We start from the raw sequence: 23,902 nt of genomic DNA, 5'->3' as shown, positions 1-23,902 counted from the left end.
CACACTCACTGTCCACAAGAGGGCAACGGACAGCCACGTATGAGTACAACCGCGGTGGCAGACAACCTAAAAACCATGGTGACAACCTAACAACCACGGTGACAGACAATCTAACAACCGCGGTGACAGACAACTTAACAACCATGGTGACAACCCAACAACCACGGTGACTGACAATCTAACAACCATGGTGACTGACAATCTAACAACCATGGTGACAGACAAACTAACAACCACGGTGACAGACAACCTAACAACCACAGTGATGAGTGCTCTCGGCAAAATGGGGAGAGGGAACCTGCCCACCTTGATAACAAAATATCTACCAAAAGAAAGAGAGAAAGTCCTGTGACAAACCCATCCCCGAGGTTGAGGAAACAGGCCGTGGCCCTCAAGACCCAGGGACAAGCGAGGCTTTCTCCCCTGCCACTTTCAGGCCATGTCATCATGGAAGTCCTTGGGAATGCCACAGGTTCTGTAGGAAACAGAGAGCTGTCGGGAACCCTCCAGGACTAGGGCGCTGAGGGATGGGTCGGGACACTGTGCACTCCCCTCGCCTCCCCATGCAGCAAGGAGCAAGGGCAGGGCCAGGAAAACAAGGCCATCTACCCTCTCCCTGAGTCCCTTGGGAACACAGCTAAGGACACCTGTTGAAAGGAAGTCCACATGAGGAAAGTTAGACACCCCGATGAGAAACCAGGCAAACGCCAGGAAGACCAGTGGCGGGAAATCCCTTCCTGGACAGTGGTCAGCCAGGCTTCTACAGCTTACCTGCCCTCCCATCAGCCGGCCTGTCCCCCGCCTGCAGGGCACATGGCACCCCCTGAGCACAGGGTTTCCACCCCGTAATTCTTAAAGGGGTTCCAGGGATGCTGGTGGCCTCACCCCTGAAAAGCCCCAAAGGCCAAACTGTCCGGTGTCCCTCTGCCTGACTGGCCGCTTCTCGGGCTCTCCACCCCTTGCTGGGGGCTTTCTAGACCCCTGGCCTACCTTAGACCAGGCACCCTCCACCTCCAGCTCCCCCTGACCCCATCTTCTCCCCACCCACTGACTGGCCTCACTTCAGACCTGTCTAGAGCGCGGCTGCCCCTCATGCTCTGCCCCGTCCTCCTTTCCACCCCAGATGGGCGATCCTCTGGCCTAGCTCAACCCTCCAGTGGTTCCTTGTTGTGAAAAAACCCAAACTCCTTGCATTGGTTCTGAAAAGCACTGACGGCCCCGGCCTCTTGCTCCAGGCTCCCGCTGCACCCTGCCCACGCCCACCCACTCCACTTCCCTGAAGAGTGCCGCCTTCTGTCTCCAGGTTCGCCTCTGGCCTCAGCCTCAGCTTCTAGGAAGTGCCTGGAGCCCAGGTGGCCTGTCCCTCCCCAAGTGCCCCTCTGGCCGTCCAGTGCTCACTGAGCCTTGCGAAGGTGCCTGCTGCTGCTCTGCTGCTCTGTGGACAGAACTCCCCGAGGTGGCCAGCAGCCCTTCTCGCAAGTAGTTATGTCCCCAGCGCCTGCCCACTCCTCTGGCTCCTGGCACACAACGGGCACTGGGTGGACATGATTTTGATGTGGGTGTTGTGGGTGGGAAAGAAAAGATGGCTCCCAAAGGTGCACAGGGGGTCGGCATACTGGGAAACACGTCCAAACGGCTTTTGGAGAAGAAGACAGCTTGGGAGGTGACCCATGCTCCCTGCCAGGGCCCCTGCCCATGGCTGTGAGATACCCGCCAAAGCCGGGCACCAGTGATAGATGGACACAGTACCACCCAACAGAAGGCGAAGAAAGCCAATTAGGGAGAAGGGCAAAGGATGGACTGAGCATCCAGAGGACACCCAGGGGGCCCAACAGGCTCCCGGAGGACAGACAAAGCAGGGAGGCCGAGCCCCCAGAAACGAGGAGCCATGGGGGGCTGTCAGCCTGGAGAAGCTCCCATCATGGCCCCCCACCTTAAAATGCTTCCCCCAAACAGGACCTGAGGGGTCGCACACAGCCCGACAGGGTGCCCTGGAGATGGGAATCGTGTTCGCCTGTGACCACAAGGAAACGGGTTCCCCAGTGGGCACTCCTGATGCTCGGGCCTCCATGGCCTCACTGACAGTAGGTGGGCCCCTCCCAGGGACTGACAGCATGTAGAAGTAGCAAGACTCGTCCCGTGTGCACCCTCCACACACAAGAGCTCGTCTAGGGCCATCCTCTCCACTGCCTCCATGGGGTGTTCACCAGTGGAGCCCGTGTCCCCAGCCACCGCCACTGGGGCCAAGCACCAGCTGACACGGCTCCCAGTTGGTCCTCGGCCTGCCTCCCTCTACCTTCCCACAGAGCCTCATGGAGGGGGCCACACCCAGGCCCCCCAAGCACAGGGGCCAGGGGCTCAGGGAGGGCCCTTCTCAGTGTTGTACCCCACTCGCTGCTTCTCGTCAGGGGCCTCCTCTGAGCACAGAGATGGGGTGACAAGGTGACGCTCTGGGGAGCCTCCGGTCTTGTGCACCGCACAGCATGGCCCTGAGGTGGGGAGCCCCACAGAATGCTCGGCCACTGCTGGGTGGGCGTGCTGTCCTGGGTGCACTTCTTCTCTGACTCTGTCACCGACACATGGCCCTGCTTCCTAGCCAGGGCCTCCAGGCTCAGGAACCAAGCAGCTAGGGCAACCTGTCTCCTAGTTCAGCCCAATGGCAACTCCTCGCGGCTCACAGAGCCACACCACCAGCACCGCCTCGGAGCGCCTCCGACGTGAGAGTGTGCCACCCACCGGGACCCTCTGGACCAGGGCTGGCATCTGATGGGATCCTGCTCATGCACACAGGCTGAGGTCCAGCTTACCCATGGCACTGTTGCCCTCACCTCCAAATCTCTGACACTGCTTTTCAATGGCTTTATTACCTGAGAGGTGGCTGCATCCACCAGGAATACGAGATGGTTCCAACAAAATGTCACCTGGCCACCTCAAGACACTCACTGGAATATAGATACAGGGCAACCTGCAGGCTTCAATGCAGTGACAATCCTGATTGTCAGGGGGACCAGGGTAGAGGGACCGGGGGTCCACTGTGGGGGCTCCCTGCACTGTTCCCAATGGAGGTAAAAGTGATGGCTCATTGCTGAACCCTGCAGAGGCGAGATCACAAGGCCTTCGTTCTCACAGTGTGCACAGAGAGCCCTCTCACCAAGTGCCAACCAAGGCCACTCGGGCATGAATAGGGTGACAGAAGAGGGAAGGGCCAGGGGAACCCAGGGAGGGGAAGGCATGGATTCTGTGGAGTGCGGGGTGCCCAGCACGAGCCTTGAGCATCCTGATTCTGCAGGGATCTGGCGTGTTAACCGGAGCCCCTGAGCCACTTTACACCCTATGGGTTACCACATAATTAAGGATTTCAGGAAAATCTTCAATATGCCCTTATTTTCATTTGTCTGAGAGTCATGATTCACCCTTTAGAAATCATCTTGAACACTAGATTCCAACACTGCTGTAATCTCCTGACCAGCTTCGGGAGGACGGACTGCAGCGTTTACCTTCTCCCTTCCCGTGTTCTGCATCACTTAGTGATCCTAACTCGTGTACTTTGTGCTCTCTCCCACAGGGCGCTGGCCATTCGGACACAGGGGAGGAGGGTGTGGCGCACAGCTCCCCAGGACACCCATACCCAAGCCCTACGCGGGAAGGGTGTCCTCAGCCCCAGGTAATCACATGTCCTTAGAAGAGGAGAAGCGTCCTGGCTGGTCAGAGGGAGAAGGGATGTGGCAGAGCGCCCAGGGACATGGGAGGCTGGCTCTGGAGTGGGGACTACAGCCAAGGGTGCAGGTGGCCTCCAGGAGGTTTGGAGGCTGGACCCAGGCTTCCTGCAGAGTCTGCCAAGGAGGCAGCCTGCCTGACAAGGCCCAGAAGAGGCTGTGCCTGCAGACCCTGCAGGGGGTCCCTGGTGACCTGCCACCTGACAGGGAAAAGGAGACCACTGAGCCCTGCAGGGACTTGGGAGGGGCTCTGCTGAGCCTGGGAGCAGGGAGCAGGAAGAGCTGGAGAGGCCAGGGCAGCCCAGGGAGTGTCACCAGCAGGGAGCAGGAGGAGCAGGAGAGGGCCAGGGCAGCCCAGGGAGTGTCACCAGCAGGGAGCAGGAGGAGCAGGAGAGGGCAGCCCAGGGACAGTCACCAGCAGGGAGCAGGAGGGAGCTGGAGAGGCCAGGGCAGCCCAGGGAGTGTCTCCAGTAGGTGTGTCTGTGAGGTGGAGGCTCCGGAGAATGTCAAGGTCCCCCAGCTCCTCTTCTGTACAAATGGGCCACTGGGAAAGGAATGTGTGTGTGTGTGCATGAGAGCAAGTGTGGGCATGTGAGCACACGTGCCTGTGACGCTGGCTATGACACTGTGACTGTGTGTGACACTGAGCGTGTGGTGTGTGACCTGAGTGTGAGCAGAGAAAGGGGCCCCAATGCTCCACTTTCCTCCGCCCCACTCTCACCCAGAAGCCTTCCGACCTCGAAGCTCCCCTGGGGCCCACAGGACAGCTGCCCAGCATCAGTGTCCACTCTGTGTTGACGGGCTGCCAGTCCCGGCTACGCCAGACCCCCGTGAGTTCAGTGACACAGAGCAGCACACCAGGCTGAGCTCAGCTGGGGCTTTCTGCCCTGGGGAGTGGAGGGTCAGCCCTGCCCGTGCTGACCCATAAGGCCCTCCCTGGCCAGCTGCCCTGTGAGTGGAAGAGCTAGGAGGAAAGGCCACTGAGGCTTCGCCTTGGCCCAGTCAGTCAAGCCCTGCGAGTCCTGTGCCAGCAGCATCACCACTATCCACAGTGTGCTCGCTGAGACAGACTCACAGTTCAGGGACTGTCTCCAGAGGAGGAACCACCCCTCCGATCCCCTGCTTAGGAGCAGCAGAGCACTAGCCAGGCAGGGAGTACTGGGGACCTGGGAGAGAGGACCGAGGTGGCTGGCGGCCGGGGTGGCCGGCTTCTTCATCAGGGCTCTGGGAAACCTGCAGCAATGCCCTCCAGTCCCACTCTGAATGATTTCCTTACCTGCATCAAACTTGCCAGGTAATGTCTGAGCAAGAGACGGCTGCTGTCCCCCACCCACTGCCCAGGGAGGACACAGAGGCTCCTGGAACTTCAGGCATTGGTCTAACCTTGCAGCCACTGAACTTCAGAGCCAAGCCTTGACCAGGCTTCCCATGCTAAGTCCACCACCTTGAACAGAGCTGGGTGTGTCCTCCAGGGCGAGGGCACCTTCTGTCCTCCACCACACATGCCTGTCAATCAGGGTGGCCTAGCAGTTCTGTGGAAGGGACCTAGCATGTCCATGGACAGTGCCCAGAGGACCCTCCAACCAGGGGTCCTCCGCAGCCTCTCCCATGCTCAGCCCTCTGCAAGCTGCTGGGGACACCGATGGGTGGTGAGCAGCGCCTGCTCTCAAACAGCTGACACAGCAACAGGCCCACCCTGGAGTAGGAGGAACCGCAGGCTGGAGTAGGGCCGGAGCGGTACCGCCAGGAAGACCCCAGGACAGGTGCCCTGCCCGCCATGCCAGGCTGACCCCAGGGTCCACAGTGTGTCCCAACAAGGAAACTGAGGCTAAGGGCGGTGAGGTCACTCACGCATGGGCACCCTGTCCTCTGGCTGAGCAGCTCTGCTTTCCCACCACACTCAGGGCCCAGACTGGGACCCACTGCAGAAGAATCTCCACCAGCCACAGGCCTACTCCCGAGGGCAGACCCTGCGCCCAGCCCTCACCCCCCGCCATGCAGCAAAGGGCTCTACTTACATACTCCTTAATGTCCTTGGACTTCACAGCCTTGTAGGAGTAGTATGCAGGGTAGAGGGTGCCAAATATGAGCCTGGATGGGAGAGAGGGAAAGCAGAAGTGTGGCTTCCATTCATTTTACTTGGGGGAAGCTGTCTGTCTTGGGGCCAAGAACAGTCCTCCAGGCACAGAAAGGCTGCTGTAGGACTGGGTCCCTCCTGCCTGGGCCTCTAGGTCCTCCTGCTGATGGCAATTGTCCCTGGAAATCCTCTGGCCCAGCCCACCCCTGCTTCCTTCAACTTGTGGTCTGTCAACATGAAAGGATGGTTGGGGGTCACAGAGGCCACAAGTGTGGGGGTCCAGCTGAGCAGCCAAGATTCCTGAAATCAAAGGCTACCTTTCCACTACGGCTGCTGACCCCCTCTGAAGCCCCACAAAGCCTGCCCAACTGGACTTGATCTTTGATCCTGTAGCCAGAATAAGCTTCTCCCATTGTAACCGTAACCTGGTCAACCCCAGCGCATCCCCACCCCACATTAACCACTGTTCCCGAAATGCAGAAGCAAGCCAGGCAGGGTGGCCATCCCAGCACACCCTGAGATTCCAGCAACTTGGAAGGCTGAGGCAGGAGGACCACAAGTTCAAGGCCAGCCTCAGCAACTTAGTGAGGCCCTACCTCAAAATAAGAAAATAGAAAGGGTGGAGGTGTGGCTCCATGGTAGAGCGCTTGCCTGGCACATGCAAGACCCTGCGTTCCACCCCCACACCATGGGGAAAAACGCAGGAGCAGGGACCACAGCACCAGTGGGACTGTGTGGTCATCGGCTTTCACTGCTGTGCCCTGTCCACAGCACCGGATGGTCTGCTGCATCTGATGTGAGCGGCACAGGGTAAAGTGCTCGCTAAGTAGGCGTTCACTGCACAAAGCTCCAGGGTGAAGTGACACCATCCTGGACACTCCTGACCTTGGGTCTGAGGTCTCAGCATCCAGAGGGAGGCCCTGCGTGGGCTGAATCAGCAAAGCTTCAGGCTCACTATCCACTCTGAGGAAATGTCACCTGTGTCCACCAGGCAGGCCTCCCCCTGCCTGGAGGCTGGGGCTGGGCAGGTCAGCTGGGAGCCAGCCCCTGCCCCTGGGTCCCACCACAGACGAATTTGCATTTTGGTCTCAATGATAATTAGCATTTCACCCCTTGGGGGAGGGGCTTGCAACCCTCCTAATCTGCTTTGGAGGAAGAGCAGTGAATGCAGCAGTCCCAGCCAGGGGGCACTGGTGCCTGTGTCCCCAGACCAGGTGCCCCGCAAGAACCTCTCCACGCAATACTGTGCCTTCCAGCCCCCCCACCCCCCAAGCCCCAAGGCCTCCGGGCACCAGTCAGCAGTGTGCCAGGTGCCAGCGACCCGTGACTCTGACGGCTTTCTCAGAGCCCCCATCTGAGTGCAGGATCTTCCCCAGCTCAAGACTGGTTTGTTAAAGCCCACTGACCCTTTAAGGCCTGTCTCAGGAGCTCAAAGGAAGCCCCACTGGGAAACCTTGCGCTCCTCCCTCTGGGGTGTCTGTAGCCCCTCTAGGCCTGTGGCCCTGAGTACTGGCAGCCCTAGGGACATTTCAGGCAACACTGGCACTGGGCATGCTCACCTGCGTGGGCTGACTGCAGATTAGGGCTAGGGCTAGGGCTAGGACTGACAGTGGGCTGGCCCATTCTCTGTCACCTGGGACTGGACATTTTGGACGACCTTCACAGACCAAGGCCCTGGGGCTCCCCGTTCACACCACCCAGCTCTGGGTTCACTGGGGTCCAAGCGCCTGGAAGAGCCCCTGACCAGGTGGGTGCCTGATATGTGTCTTTTGAGAAAATGATCAAACAACTGTCATTTATCCCCAAGGAACGTAGTCCACTCTCCAGTGACAGCCTGCAGAGGCCAGGAGGAGAGTGGTCAAATGTGTACAGGCTCCATCAAGGCTCAGGCAGAGCAGGGTGTCCATGACAGAGCCTCACAGCGCCAGGGGCCCAGGGCTGGCACCCACCCTCCTCCTCCTCATGTCAGTGCCTGTGGCCAGCAGCCCCCTCCAGAGGTCAGGGGTGCCCGCCTGCTGCCACCTTCTCCTGTCTGTGCCCCTGCCCCTCTTGCTTCAGTTAGGAGCCTTCCTCAGGCTGCTCCTCCCACACCACCCACCTGCGCCCTCCAGAAAGCAGGGGTGGCCGGAGGCTCCTAGGAGCACAACACTCCAGGCGGCAGGTGCCAGCAGGGCGATCCTGTTGCCCAGGGGCATCTGGGCGGCACCTGGAGCTCCTTCAGTTATCATAGCCAGGAGGGTGCTGCTGGCCTCTGGAGAGCACATGTCCACAGGGCGCAGAACAGGACGCCCCACAGGCCTTCTCCAGCCGAGAGCCCACAGGACATGCTGGAAACCCTGGCCCAGCAATTTATTTCCTGGTCCTCACACCATGGATTCTTCCCTGACCTCCAGGCCAATCTGCCCTAAGAGAATGTCCAGTGTCCCAGCAAGTGCTCAGGTAGGAGGGGACAGTCCAAGATGGTGGGCACCACACCTACCCATGGGACAGCATTGGGGAACACAGCTCTGCGGCCCCTCCTGGAGCTCTGAGCAGGAGGAGGTGCTGCTCACACACACTGACCATCCAGGTGCCCAGAGGAGCACTGGGCTGTCCCAGGGCCACAGATGCTACACAGGCTGGGGCTCCACTACAGGCTCCAGTGCTGCCATTGCCAACTGAGTCCAAGACTTGTTGAGAGCCACAGCCGAAGGGGCCCCAGTAAACTTCCAGCTGCCAGCAAACTTCCAGCTGCCGGCTGATGATTGGCTCACAGCGGCCCCAGCAACATCTAGCTGATTGGCTCCTCTGCGGTGATGCTCATTGGGCTGTTTTCCTGCCCTTTCAGACCACGGAGCTGCTCATTGGGGGACTTTTTTGGCTCCGCCCACATGACCCAGCCAATCGGCCTCAAGAGCAGGAGGACTGTGGGAGGCAGAGAGAGGCTTGTGTTGGAGAGAGAGGCTTGTGGGAAGCCGGTGGTGGCAGTTGGGGCTCTGAGGGTTTTTCCTGAGAGGCTGTTTTGTTTGGCGTGTGTGGTTCTAAAAATAAAGTTAGTTTCTTTTGACAAGTGGCTCCTGATTGTGCCCAGCCAGACTGCGGCAAAGACTCGCAAACCACCAGACCAGCCAGTGTTTAAACTGTACTGACCATTGTAGAATCAACACTAACAATAGTTTTTCTAAAATTAAAACGTGAAGTGTAAGCAGAATAATGAGCCTATTTATACAGGTGTTTATTCCACCATAAAACAAACCACCCTAAAGAAACAGTACTCCCACACTCGATCTCCTCCCCTGCGTGCTGGTTATGGTCTATGGACACTCGTGTGCATGTAGGTACACAATGGTCTATGGACACACATGTGCATGTGTGTACACAGTCCATGGGCACACATGTGCATGCAGGTATACACATGGTCTAGGGACACACATGTGCATGCAGGTACTCACATGGTCTAGGGACACACGTGTGCATGCAGGTACACACATGGTCTGTGGACTCGGGATGCACGTTATGGTTAAGAATTTTTAAAAGATGGTATGTTGCATTGAAAAAAAAACAAGTTTGCACAAAGTTCATCCTGTTTCCTCTGAGTATCCAAAGCAATATAAATTTACACTGATTATATTTTGTGATTTATGTTCTTAATGTTAAAAATACATAAATTATAATTACTATTCCCTGAGGGTTTTGGTAAAAACTTATGAATCTGTTTTTTTCACCTGAATGGAAGTGACTCTCCTGGGCTGCTTTGCTGCCTACACTTTTTTTGTTGTTATTGTTGTTACTAGGGATTGAACCCAGGGTGCTTAACCACCAAGCCACATCCCCAGCCCTTCTTACTTTTTTATTTTGAGTTGGGGGCTTGCTAAGTTGCTTAGGGTCTTTCTAAGTTGCTGAGGCTGGCCTCAAAGTTGTGACCCTCGTGCCTCAGCTCCTGAGGTGCTGGGGTCACAGGTGTGCACTACCATGCCCAACTTTGCTCTCTATTCCAATGGAAGGGTGCTTTGTGGTTCCCGAGTTCCTTTTGGCATTCCAATAGATGTGTTTCAATTATTTTAAATATGGGAAAAAATTTAAGTGAGACACCTTTGAAGTCCCTCATACACACTTTCCTGCTATGTGTATGAGGGACTTCAAAGGTGTCTCACTTATTTTAATTTTGTTTCAATTATTTTAAATATGGGAAAAAATTTAAGTGAGACACCTTTGAAGTCCCTCATACACACTTTCCTGCTATGTTCCTTTTCCCCTGCCCCCAAAGTTGTGAATTTGGTATTTATCATCCACACCTTATTTTATTAAGCCCATTATGTGCCATCAATCCTATACATAGAACACTTGTAATAACCTATATTGAACAATTTATAGGGATACTGTAGAATTCTATAGGTGTTGCATCCAGGATGATGGGACATAATGGGTTAACTACACACTACACGAGCTATGCATAGATAGTACAGTGTTCTCCCTGTTTGGGGCAAAGGAACAGAATCTCCCTGGATGGATTCCAAGGCATTGTGTTCTTCTCATCCAACCTTATGTTTTGAAATGTGATCCCTGTTGAGACTCGTCTTTCTAGATCATTCTTGAACCCATGTGCCACCTCACTATATGACCACATTGCGGCCTACATAAGTTCTTTCCAATTCTCCCCAGGACACACACGGCCGTGACTGACATCCTCATACATGTATCCTTATGCACACTGGGGACTTTCCTTAGGGCACAAGCAGCATGGAACTGCTGGGTCACACGCACAGCACTTCCACCAGGCGACACCCACCCACAGCAGAGTGACACCAGTTTTTACTCCCTCCTGAGTGAAAGTCCTGATGCCCCCTCTCTTGCCAGATGGATACAGTTGGATCTGAAATTCGTTGCCAGTTTGATGGGTGCAAAATGGAACCCGGGTTTGCATCTCCTCGTTGCAGGTGAAGTCGACTGACCTCTTATGCCTGTGGGCCACTTGGGCTGCGTACCTGGTCTGTTGATGTCCCTCCCTTAAGTTATCTTCTTAATGATCTTTAGGTGATGATCTGCTTCAGACAGATGCTCTGCAAATCTTTTCCCAGCACAAACTCTTTTAACTTGTTTGTAATACCTTTTGTGGTGTAGAAATTTTTAAATTGTAAATGAACAAATATATCAGTCTTTTAAACATATCTTACTGAGAAAACCTGCTCACATATTTCCTCTTATTATTTATTTATTTTTGTTTGGGGTATTGGGGATTGAACCCAGGGGTGCTTAATCACTGAGCCACATCCCCAGCCCTTTTTATTTTTTGAGACAAAATCTTGTTAAATTGCCCAGGCTGGCTTTGAACTTGAAATCCTCCTGCTTCAGCCTCCTGAGCTGCTGGGATGACAGGAATGTACTAACATGCCTGACTTTTTTTTTTTTTTTTGTAACAGGGGTGGGACCCAGGGGTGTTTAACCACTGAGCCACATCTGTAGCACCCTCCACCCCCTTTTTTTTAGACAGGTATTGCTGAGTTGCTGAGGCTGGCCTTGAACTTTCAATCCTTCTGCCTTAGCCTCCTGAGTCACTGGGATTACAGGCATAGCCAATGTGCCTGGCTTCACACATATTTTCTTGTAAAAGTTTTTAACTTTTGCTTTTTCACTACTAGGTTTTTATCATCTGGAGTTCATGGGAGTTGGGGTTTGGTTCCATTCTTCTGTGTAGGCATCCGATTGTCCCAGGTGCAGCTGTGTGGTCAGCCTTCTGACATGCAGGGGTTCTATGGCCACCGTGTGAGCACCACCCCACTAGCGTCTTAAGAACAGCTGTGGTGGTGATGACCACAGCTTTAGAGCAAGTCGGGAGATGCTAAAATCCTCGTGACCATTCTTGGCCCTTTTCCTGCCTGTTTTATCATAGGTTGTTGAGTTCCTTGGGAAATCTTATTTGGATTTCCCTGAATTTCTAATGTTGGCTGGGAAGAGCCGCTATCTCTGCCAGGCTCTCTCCTCCTGAACGTGGCCTCTTCCATTTCCTCCTGCTTTCCTTTAGGCCTCTTCATGATGCGCTGTGAATTTCCCCGGCGAGGTCTGCTTTGTCTGCTCCAGGCCCTCTGGCCATGGGTGGTGCTGAGAGCCTCTTGACCCCCCTAGATTCCTCATGGTACCGGAACCGCACTCAGAGCCCCGGCCTTGCCGAGTCAGGAGCCACGGAGTTTCGAGGCCTTGCGGTGGCCTGTGCAGGGTGATTCCCCCCAGGTGGATTTTCCTTTTTAGGATTTAAGTTTGCCTTTTCTGGAAAAGGCAAACTTAAAGGGACCAAAGCCACGTCCCTGGTTGGAGGTGCGGAAAGCGCTGGCTTCTGCGGAGCGGCTACAGGGGTGCTGGGCTGAGAAGCTGCCCCTGGACCTGGTGCTGGCTGCGCACGGTGCCCATGGTCAAAACTCGGCACTGACACTCACACCGATATCCCACAGGGAACTGGGTGGACATCACCTATTCCACCTCAGCACGAGGGCACCTGGAGGAGCTGACGCCTGCCCTGAGCTGTGTCTCCAGATGGATGGCCTGGATTGGGCTGGGCCTCTGAGCTCTCAGCAACAACACGTTTGGTTGTCATGGACCCCAGTGTGACAAGAAGAGGACCCACCACACACGGCATCTCCAAGGTCCACCGATACCCACGTGCTGGGAGGGTCTCAGAAACACGGTGGGCTGGGGTGGGAAACATGGTCGGAGACTGGCCTTTGCCACACATGCTGGACAGGGACCCAGAAGCTTCAGCACGCAGAGCTCCCAGGTCTGGCCCAGGTTTCCAAGGCACAGCAAACCACCTGGGCCCTGGTTGCCACAGGTCCCTGCTAGGCCTTCTAATCCAAGGCTAGAGGGGAGGGGAGGAAGCCAGAACCAGCCCTCTGCGTCTGGCTCCAGAGGTCATGCCTCGATGAACTCCTGGTGCCCGAGGGATGCGCAGACTCACCCATAGGCATCAGCAATTCTGACCTTCCCAGGACATGGTTTTCCTCACAATGTGGGTGGGAAATGGGGCTCAGTGAAACTGAGTTTTACAATTGGTCAGAGGACGGCCAGACTTGGACTAGTTCTGTCCAAGCCCCTAGCCATCTCTGCCCCACTAGGACACATTGTCTGCCGGCCACCACCCACAGGGGTCTCTGCGTGGACATGGTCCAGCGGAGGGTGCGGACCTCCTCCCTTGGGCCCTACATATGCACCAGGTGACATCCCAGGGCCCAGCTCACAAACAGGGGCCCTCTCGGAAGAGCTGAACTTGGCAGGGCAGAAATGAGCCCCACTCTCCTCCCCTTGACGTGAGGGTCTGCAGGCCTCTATCTCTCAGTCAGCCTTGTCCCCAGCTCCCTGCTGCTCCTCCCTGCAGACAGGACAGGGGACACCTACACAGCTCTTGCTGGGAGGCACCATCCTAAGCATCGCATTGGTTTCCTTGCTCATTTGATCTGCATGGCACCCCGAGATGACTGGGGTCACGTTCACCAACTGCAAACTACAGCCTGAGCCTCAAGTCAGGGACCTGCGGGGCCCATCCCCTGCCCCACGAGACCCACACCCAGGCCCCCAAGGCCTCAGCCATTCCCAGCCCACACAGCCTCTTTGAGCTCGAGAGGGGTTTTTATGGCTTAGTTGGAGCTGTGTGCAAAAAACGACTTCAGCTGGGTTGTGGAAATGCTCCTAGCCCTGCTTACAAATGAGGAAAACAGAGTCCTCCAAGGTAAGCGAGGAACAACCACCCTGCACATCCCCAGTCCCCACCGCTCATCACCATCATCCAGCCCCTCCAAATCCTGCTCAAACGTCCGGCTCATTTTTGTTTTTGTTTTAAGTTACAGAGATTTCTATTCTTAAGAAACTCAGCTTGATGGTGTGGGACAGAAAGAGGCTGACGTTGGACGTCAGACTGCAGAGTGAACCGGCTCCAGCACTGACGCCCGCAGGCACGTGGGTACGCTTCCCATTGCCCTGCCTCCCCCTAGTGGGGAGACGAGAATGCTGGCACCCAGCAGCCACTGTGGAAGTTAAACAAGGAGACCTTAGCTGGAGACTCAGGCCCCAGAGACAGGTGCATGCACGGCAGCTATTTGCTCCTGTCCCTATTTCCCTACAGAAATAGCAACTTCAAATGACAATCCTTTTTAATTTTGGGTACTAGGGATTGAACCCAGGGATGCCTAACCACTGAGCCACATCCCAAGCTCTTTTTGTTTTATTTTGAGACAGGGTCTCACTAAGTTGCTGAGGCTGGCTTGAGGCTGGCTTTGAACTCGTGATCCTCCTGCCTCAGCCTCTCAAGCTGCTGGGATTACAGGTGTGCACCAACCTCACCCAGCTTCAAATGCCAATTCTTTTCACCACAACATTTTTCACTCACTGATTATTTGTTGAGCACCTACTGTGTGCTCTGGGTCCCTGAAGGGAAGGCAGCCACGCACACATGTAAATACAAAACTAACTAAGAACAGTCATCATGGTCCTGCTGAAGAGAACAGGTTTGTGCACAGTGACCGTCTGGGCCGCCAAACTCAGTCTCTGCTGCCCCCTCCCAGATCTGAGAGCCCCCCCACAAGAGGGCTGTGGTTCCTCCTCCCAGAGGGCTTCTGCAAAGCCCAGAGGGACAGGTCTTCCTGTCTTCCCATGAAAGGGGGGCACAAGGGTGCAGGGCTCTGGAACTGGCCTTGGTGTCTTTGGGGGCCTTCCCTGCTCAGCAGGTGTCCTGTTGGCTCCCACCTGGCAGGGACTGGGGGTGTAGTTCTGTGGGGACAGCCAGAGGTCTGCACCGTATGCATGGGCCATTGGAGGCGGGTACCTGTGGTCTCTGGGGAAGGCAGGGGCATGGGACAGTCCTCTCCTGCTGCCACCAGGTGGCACCAGGACCTGGGACTTCAGTCACCACCTGCAGACCTCTTCCACTCCCTAAAGTCCTGAGTCACAGAGCTGCTGAGCTGCTGGCTCCAAACTATCCCAGCTTCAAACTGCTGGCTCTGCCCAATCCCACCCATGCCTCAGGAAGGCCCGAGCTCCTTCCTGAGGCAGGCGCCTCACTGTGTGCCAGCTGTGCCAATACTTAAAGTGGGAGAAAAGAGAAAGAGAAAGAAGGAAACAAGCAGACACAAGAGAAGCGGGAACCCTGGGCGGCAGGCGCCTCACCCCAGGGCGAGCGGTGAGGCACATGCGTCGTCCAAGTATAGGGGGACTGGCCTGGTGCCTCCACTGTGGGGCCCTGGGCTCTCAGGGACCTGGCAAGGTGACAGCCTGGTGCCTCCAATGCAGAGCCCTGAGCTCTTGGGGACCGCGGCTTCCCTCTCAGCATCTCCACTGCTGGGCAGAGGGTGACATACCCCAACCTGGGTGACACCAAAAGCCACAGGCGAGGAGGGCAAGGCCAAACAGCGGCCACGAGGTGTGGACTCTGAAGTCCACAGGACATTCTCCAGGAGGTGAAGACAGGTGGAAAGAGATGCCCACCCCAGGCCAGCCTGGAGAGCTGATGGGGCACGGGGCTGTCGGGGTACGGGGTTGTCGGGGGCACGGGGCTTTCGGGGCACGGGACTGATGGGGCACAGGGCTGTCGGGGGCATGGGGCTGTTGGGGCATGGGGCTGACAGGGCACAGGCCTGGGGACGAGGCAGAGCTGACCCCGTGCCCGTCTGTCAAGGCTCACAGCCGAGGCAGTAGAGAGGCAGAGGCCTCACTGTGTGCCAGCTGTGCCCTGATCTTTAAAGTGGGGGGAAAGAGAAAGATAGAGAAGGAAACAAGCGAACGTGAGAGAAGCAGAGCACCAGGGCCCCCTGCCTGGACCCTGAGTCCCAGCCACGAGGCCATCAGGATTCCTGTAACCTGGTGGGGGTAGCTCAGCAGTACAGCACCTGCTTATCAGCATCTGTGCACTGGACTCCCAGCTCTGCCCCAAATAAAATGTTTTTATGACTTTTTTCTGACCCCCCCCCCCCCACTGTAAAAGCCTCAGGCCCAGGAAACCTCGCCCGTGAGCCCCCAGACATGATGGAGAAGACACCATGAAGGGACAAGGAGAGGGCTCCCTCGGGGCCGGCCTCACGCCGGAAGAGACGGGCAGGAACTGGCTCTGGTGGAGAGGAGGAGCCACCCAAGGAGCGCAGCCAGCACGGCCAGCATGTGGCACAGGGCCTCTCCCAAGTCCCCAGTGACCATTCGTCCCCAGGAGTCTGCAGCTTGCTCTACACAGGTCCTGGTGTGGCCCCTCTGACCACACCGAGCAACCCTGGGCAGACAGGACAGCTACGGCCAGTGGCACGTGGGAACCCTGGGTGCTAGTGAGCTTTGGCACCCTCGCGGCTCCAGGGGACACTGACCCCACTGCCTCAGGGAGGCCAGTTCACCTTCTGCACCTGTAGCTGAAGGTTGCAGCTCCCTGTCCAGCTGCTACTGCAGCTCAGGCTGCACCAGACGCTCCTGCCCAGACGGGAGCCCAGGTCCTCCCATCCCCTCGCCTGGACCCAGAGGCTACCCCCCTCCTGCTGCCCCCTGGCGCTGGGAGAGGCTGGCAGGCTGCAGGGCTAAGTCCTCACCTGCCAGATCACCAAGCCAGAGAGCAGAACAGAGCTGACCTAAAGACGGCTCTGCCTCGAGGAGCCTGTGCCCACTGCAGCAAGAGATCCACCAGTGCACGAACGGATGGTCATTCAGCCTCAAGGAGGGGGAGACTCTGACATACATTGCAACGTGGGTGACCAGGAGGACAGGGTGGGGAGATGAGCCAAGCACAAGGATAAGCCCTGAGAGGGTCAACTGATGAGAACGCACTCTAGAGGGGCCTCCTGCCCACTGAAGCCAGGGCCAGGCAGGGGAAGTGCACAGAGTCAGCAGGTACAGGAAGCAGGCAGAGCTTCTAAGTGCAACTCACAAGTGAAGAAGTCCTGAGTCTGGCTGCACAGTGTGTGCCTGTGACCTGCAAACCAATGCTGACCAGAAGCGGAGATTAGTAGGCAACGCAAATATTTTAAAAATGGTTCTGGCTGTAGAGAGCGACATAGCTATGTAATATGTTCTCTTTGAAGTTATTTTACCAGGTGCAGCGGCACATACCAGGAGGCTGAGGCTGGAGGATCACAAGTTTGAGGCCAGCCTCAGAAACAGCAAGACCCTGTCTCAAAATAAAATAAATAAATAAATAAAAAGGGCTGGGGATGTATCTCATTGGTAGTGTGATCCTGGGTTCAATCCCCAGTACCAAAAAAACTCCAAGACTGGACCTGAGGGTGGCCCAGTGGGATAGCACGTGCTCAGTAAGCGTGAGGCCCTGGGTTCCAACCCCAGCACAAAAGAAGGAAAGAAATGTTCCTGATATCTTGGGTGTTTTTTGTACAAAGGATCCGAGGTGGCTTGGTTATAAATAACTGTGCAGCTTGTAAGTAATTACGGGATTCAGGACACTGGCTGTCAGCATGCGTGTTGAGGGAAGCTAACAATGGCCTGCCACCTAACCCAGGGGAGGGAGGAATTAGGGGAAAGCAGATTAGCCCAGACCTGGCCAGTCTCACCTGCTCGGGAAGAACAAAGGCGGCTTCAGAGAGATGTCGGCTCAGGTCCAGTGCCACCCGATTAGGCCACAAAACCCCAGGAGAGGCAGGCTGGGAAGGCGCCAGGGCTTCTTCAGATTCTGAGAGGCTTCCCGGGGTGTCTTAATTCTGAGCAAGTGTGGCCGTCAGCAAACACAGATGCTGCTCAGGAAGGTTCTGGCTGGGGTCCTCCTGTGCCTACTCCTGAGCGGAGGTCCAGGGGCAGCGTAGCACAGTGGCAGGGGGCAGAGGGGGCACAGGTAGCTCTGCGCACCTGCCCTGCTTTGACGTAGGAGGCCCAGCGTCTCTGGGAGGACGCCAGCCAGAGGCCCAGGTCCCAGCTCCTGGGCGCCGTGCACAAGGAGAGGCCCAGTCTCAACAATAACTATTTTTTTTTTTAATACTCTAAATAACGATCCTTGGAACTGATCTAAGTTTGGTGGAATGCTGTTTAAGAGGTTAAAATAAAACAAACAGCTTGCTTTGTTGAGAAAATAGAGGCTCCTCTCAACTGCCTCAGAAAGAGACTGTGCCATTTGCTTTTGCAAATCTGAGGACAGAAATAACTAGGTCAATAGGAAGGAGAGGAACATTCTAAGAATATCAGATAGAATTGGCTCTGCGCATGGGGAGGTGAGAAGCAACAGAATAGCTACAGGTGGCATATGGGATGGCCCCGGGGAGCCACGTCCTGTCACCAGGGAGCCTCATTTGGAAGTAAGAATTGTCATTGTGGTGAGCAGGGCAGTCTTGGGTCGCCACGGTGTGGGCAGCCTGTGGGCACCACACGTGTGTGACCTTGGGCATTCACAGTTACCATCCACCGCCCAGGACAGAAATGGAATATGGGGAGTGAAATGGTCACCCAGGTTAAGTCCCAGGCATCCAGGACTCCAGGTCCAGTCTGGTACTAAACCACAGAGGTCTTGACCTCAACTGGACATCGTCAGGAGAACATTCTGAATATGCATCTTGACCATGAGCGTGAGCTTCGCAGAGACGTCCTGCCATGCTGAGGGCCGGCTGTTGGACATGAGGTCACCTGACACACAAGCCCACCTGACAAGGCTGGAGAGCCAACACCTGATCGGTCCACCCCACCCCTAGGGACCTCCTGCCGGGGTGCAAGCCACAAGCCTGGTGCCCAGCTGACAGGCAGCCCCAGCGCACTTCCCTGGGTCCTGCTCCAGCCACCACCTGGTCTCTTTCCACTTGCCCATGCTCCAGGCTCCCTGCCCCAGAGTGGCCTGCACACAGGAGGGGGATGTGGCGGCCTCCTGCCCGGCTGTGAGCCTCTGAACTCTCAGCCACAGCCCAGGAAGTGGGACAACCTCAGAGACCGTGGAGTGTGGGGGCCCAATGAGCCTGCTGAAGGCTGAGCAGACCTGGACCCTGGACACGAGCCAGGAGCTCACCTGCTGTCCCTGCAGGTGAGGGTGGGAGGGTCAAGCGGATGACATGCCCTAAAGTAGCTGGAAATGCAACAAACATCTGCAAGCCCTTCCTCCCGGGAGGCCAGGAGGCTGGAGGTTCCAGCACAGCACATGCACTCCGATGCCCCAGCACCAGGGGACATGGCACGGAGCCAGGGTGGGAGCTCCTCAACCAGTCCTGTGGGGGCGCTGTCAGCCCATGCACCTGTTAAGACCCAGGAGAGCCACATGGCTGGAGACCAGGACAGCACTGCCTGCAGGACAGAGCCTCCCTGGGGTCAGGCAGGGAGGAGAATGTATTTTCCATTGGTATTTCTGCAGGTGTGGGGAGGGTCTCCATGGAACCAGAAGCACCCTCCTCCCATCCGCTGGTTCTGCCGTCTGCTCTCAGGGAGGAACCTCTTTCTAGAAGGCTCTGGAGTGTCCCAAGGACACTTGGGATCTAGCCTGGGTCTCTCCCCAAATAGAAGACAACCAACAAGTCCATACCACGCCCTTTCCCTGTATGTGGCTGGTCCAAACTTCAGCACCCTGAAGCATCCCACCTCCCAGCCCATCCTCCCTGGCCTGCCAATCAGTACCTGGGCAGAGACTCCACTAAGGACACCTGGGGGCGTAGCTAAGGTAGCCAGAGGTCCCCACCTTCAGAGCAATCCAGCAGCAGGCACGGAAGGCAGGGTATTTTTAGGTTGGTTGGTTGGTCTGGGGAGCAAAAAACAGGAGGGGCCCAGAGGGCAGAGCCAGTGCCTGGTCAGGGCCTAGGAGGCGGCACTGGGTCCCTGTCGTGGAGGGAAATGTGGCCCAGGGAAGGGCAACAGGGGTCAAGGACCCTGGTTCTAGGCTCAGCCCTGACCCCAAGGGCTGGGTGATCCCAGGCCATCACACTCTCCCCGCACCTTGACCCTCTTCTTCTTTCATTCTGAAAACTACTGGCCGAGTACCCCCAATCTGAAACTCCCCAAGATCCAGGACTCCTTGAGCACCAGCATGACGCCACAGGTGCATGACACCACAGGTGCATGACACCTTATCTGACCTCACATGACGGGCACCGTCAAAATGCAGACGGTCTGACAACGTATAGACTGCCTTCGGAGCGGTGGCCACCCCCATGACTCCAGTGGCTCCAGAGGCTGAGGCAGGAGGATGACAACTTAGTGAGACCCTGTCTCTAAGTAAAACATAAAAAGTGCTAAGGTTGCGTTTCAGTGGTTAAGTGCCCCCCGGGTTCAATTCCTGGTACCCCCCCCAAACAAAATTGCCTTGGGCTGTGTATATAAGGTGTCTGCAAAACATAAATGAGCTTTGTGTTTAGACTTGAGTCCTGTCCCCAAGATAGCTCATTAAATATATGCAAACATTCCAAAATCTGAAGAAACCCTCACTCTAAAACACTGTGGTCCCAGGTGTGGCCGATAGGGACACTGGGTGAGCTACAGTGGGAGCTGGTAAGGTGCTACCACAGGTGCACCCAGTGCAGGTCAGGGCCTCCCCAGCACAGGAAGAGCTGGGAGCAGCTCTTCCACTGGACTTAGGTCCAGCCTTGGCCTCTGCACTGGCTTCCACTGCGGGGACATCGCTGGACATGAACTGGCCCCCCACGTTCCACACTGCACCCTGAGGTGGCGAGAAGACATTGCCAACACTGGCACAACCAAGCTCAGTGCCGAGGTCACGGGAGGAGCTCTGGACAGCCACCCGCCCTGGGGTGTGCTCCTGGGAATCCAGCAGGAAGCACAGTGCTCAGAGGGATCAGGTGTCCTGCACCCTTGTCACCAGCAGACGGGATCCCAGGTCAGCAGGGCGCAGTGCTGACGGAGCTGTCCTCTGGATGGATAGACAGGGAGGCAAACCGGAAGCCTGGCCTGGGAGCTTCCAGACCGTGCAGAGGAGCAAGCCACAGTAAAGCCAGGGACAGCACTCTTGATGAAGAAATCCCGCTGCTTGAACTGCCAGGGGCCCAGCGCCCGAAGTAGAAGGTCCAAACTGCTCATCGTGGCACCAAAGGCCTCCACCCCACAGCTGCAGCTGCTCCACCAGCCTCATTTGCCCTCCACCAACCCCCAGGTCCACACGTGTGTCTGTCACTGGGCTTGGCCACTGTCTTCCAGACCTCGACAGCTCTTTCTCTACCTCTGTCTGACAAAGTCCTGTGTGTGCTTCCGGAGTATGGGTCAGAGCAGTGGCCCTCTGACATCCAGGCCAGGCAGCGTTCTGCCCTGTGCCTGGTGGGACACTTACAGCTGTTCCAGGCTCTACCCACTAGAGGACATGGCCTTTCCTTCACCCATATTAGTGGCAATGAACAAGATGTGTCCCGAGGATGAAACAGCCCTTGCTTGAGGACCTCTCACTATGCCAGGGTCCAGTGTTGCCTTTCGGGGATGCCCCAGGAGGGTCACGCCCCACCCAGCCTTTAACACAGCCTGCTGGCCCTGTAGTCACACTGTCCCTCCACGTGGGGCTGCACGTTCCTCAAGGGCAAGGACTGAGCCCAGGGCCACCCAGAGCAGACCTCCAATGGATACTGACCTAGGCAAAGCCAACCACTGGGCTCAACCTGCTCAGAGTTAACATAAACATACTTCACTTGTGTGCACTGCAGAAAGAATTAAATATGGACAAGAAAAATACAAAGATAAGCGACCCCGCAATTCAACCACAAAGCAGAGACGGCAGTCAGATTGTTGGACATGGGGCATGTCCCTCCAGCACAGCCCACCAGTATGCCTGGGTACTCTCCACTCCCATCTTTCCTCCAAAGCTCGGAAGCATCTGCAGCAGAGGTGGCACCAGGACCAGGCTGGCATGGCCACAGGAAGTCCCGCCAGCCCACCCAGCTGAAGCTCAGGCCCTGGAGGACGCTGGACCCTACTGATACAGAAGCGCCATGGCCCAGCAGGCCAGCCCCCACAGACCAATCCCCTGACCTGAGTCTGCTACCTGCAGCTTTCTCTCCTTCATCCAGTGCAGACTTCACCTCTTTAGCTAAAACGACCTCCTTTCTCCATTTCCCTGCACAAGAGCTGAGATCAGAGAAGCTGGGTGCTGTCCACGGGCTCCTCTCTGAAGCTCCGTGGGGCCGGCTCCATGCGCTCAGCAGAGGGCAGCCATGGCAGATGCCTCGGCAGGCTCTCCAGAGCACTGGCCCCACCACCCCGGGAGCAGAGGGGGTGGCAGGAGAGCCCCTGCACACCAGGCAGGCATGGCACTGGGGGCAGAGCCCATCTCACGTCTACCACATGTGGGCTTGATGACATGAGGTCATTAAACTTCTCTTAGTTTCAATCCCCTTCTCTTCAAAATAAGAAATGACAGTGATCCCCACTTCAAGGACCACATGCAGCAAGAGTCTTAAAAGGACCTGCATGAGGGCACTCACCAGCCGGCGGCTTCCTCTCGGTCTTACTCATGTGCAGCCCTTAATTCACTTCTTAATTTACCAAGTGACAACAACATAATGTCATCTAAAAACATGATTCATGAAAGGCGTCACTATATGTGACCAGCTAGAAATGAAGCTTGGTCAGAGCTCATTGTGTTTCTCAGTGTCCTCTGAAAGGCACCCATTCCTTCCGACCCACATCGGAAGACTAAGCAAGGGCGTTGTTGGTGCCTGGACAAACATGCACACCCAAGAGGCCAGCAGCGGAGTTCCCAGGCCAGTGGTGGGCAAGTGACTCAGCCTCAGAGCCCACACTTGCTACTGGACCCTCGCAGCCAGGAGGCCCATGCAATCGAACATAGCGTGGCCTCTCCAACAGGGAAAGCTGCCTGCGCTTCACCCACACCCCTTTTCTCTAGCTCCCAGAGGGTCTCCAAACCCAGTTGGGCTTCCAGAGCCCAGGTTCCACCTGAATGGACGTGCGGCCACTTCACGCGGCTGAGGGCTGCAGAGGGCGCCTGGCCCAGCCCTGCCTGGAAAGGCGCAGAGCAGTAGTGTCCCTGTCACCCAAGGCCTCTGGCCGGGGCAGGACAGGCCTTCCTCCACCCCCGGCTCCCATCATGAGAATCGCTGCCCCTTCCTCCAAATTGAAGCCAGGGCCAGTCAGGAGGCCCTCGTTGCTCAGCTCCTTACTCCCTGTCTTCTCTAAAATCCACCAACCTGGCTGGGTGTGGCTCGGTGGGTTCCACCCCAGCACCTAACACACAAAGACCCCACAAAGCCAGTCCTCAGACCCCACAGGGGGAAGGGCTGGCAGAGCATCCTGGAGAGGCAGGTCCTTCTCAACCGTCACAGTGCTGCCTTCCTCTGGCCAGTACTGCACACCTGGGAATTCATCCAAAAGAAACCATCAGAGGCAAACAGAGATTAAGGGATAAATGTTTTCCATGTTGAAAATTGAATATCATCCAACAAGAAAGACGGAATCAGCCATAGGACATGAAAAGGTCACTAGAATCTTATCTTGGAACCCTGTGGACAATGAACAGTATTAATGTATTAATGTTCAGTGGAAAAGCAAGACACGGTAATTTCAAAATGTCATAAGGGCCCCTCCAAAACATACCCGAGTAGTGGAATTGTGATTTTTTTTTTTAAAGAGAGAGTGGGAGAGAGAGAGAGAGAATTTTTTAATATTTATTTTTTAGTTCTCGGCAGACACAACATCTTTGTTTGTATGTGGTGCTGAGGATCGAACCTGGGCCGCACACATGCCAGGCAAGCGCGCTACCATGTGAGCCACATCCCCAGCCCTGGAATTGTGATTTTTACTTGTTTAAAATCCTTTCCTTTCCTTCCCCTTCCTGTTGGCCACACTCACTGCCCATCCATCACCAGCAAGACTTGGGGATAAGTGGAATGGCCCTGGACCTCACTGACCTCAGGTGGAGCTGGATGACCAGCATGTGGACCCACAGGCACACACAGTAGGGCTGCAGTGAACGTGAATGAGTGGACAGACAGATGGATGAGCGAGGGCAGTAGGTCACCACAATCCAGAGAGGGGCCAGCGAACCCTCCCCCTCGGCAAATCCAAGGAACGGCTCCTGGACGCTGCCCTGAAGAACGTGCCCAGACTCAGCGCAGCACTAAGCCAGCAGCAAGCTGAGCCTAGCAGGGCAGAGAGCCAGCAGCATCCTCTCCCCTGGCCAAGAACGTAGGCTCAGGCATCCACTGTCCACCCCGTCCACTGCCGAGGTGCTCCCACTGAG

At 56.2% G+C, this 23,902-nt stretch overlaps 1 protein-coding gene across 9 annotated transcripts in view; it reads right to left on the bottom strand.

Moving 5' to 3' along the window:
* Reep1 (receptor accessory protein 1) overlaps window positions 1–23,902 on the bottom strand; it is an 81,473-nt gene that overhangs the window by 33,209 nt on the left and 24,362 nt on the right. For all 9 annotated transcript variants that reach the window (XR_011704407.1, XR_011704408.1, XR_011704406.1 and 6 more), the window contains exon 2: window positions 5,735–5,807. Coding sequence is in view for 6 of the 9 variants with exons in the window: in XM_034637355.2 (XP_034493246.2) it covers window positions 5,735–5,807 (73 nt within the window). In the remaining 3 variants the exon portion in view is untranslated. The remainder of the gene's footprint in view (window positions 1–5,734; window positions 5,808–23,902) is intronic.

This window comes from Marmota flaviventris, chromosome 14 (assembly GCF_047511675.1).
Source record: "Marmota flaviventris isolate mMarFla1 chromosome 14, mMarFla1.hap1, whole genome shotgun sequence".
Classification (NCBI taxonomy): domain Eukaryota; kingdom Metazoa; phylum Chordata; class Mammalia; order Rodentia; family Sciuridae; genus Marmota; species Marmota flaviventris.
The sequence above is the reverse complement of the archived record's forward strand: the minus strand, read 5'-3'. Positions and strand labels throughout refer to the sequence as shown.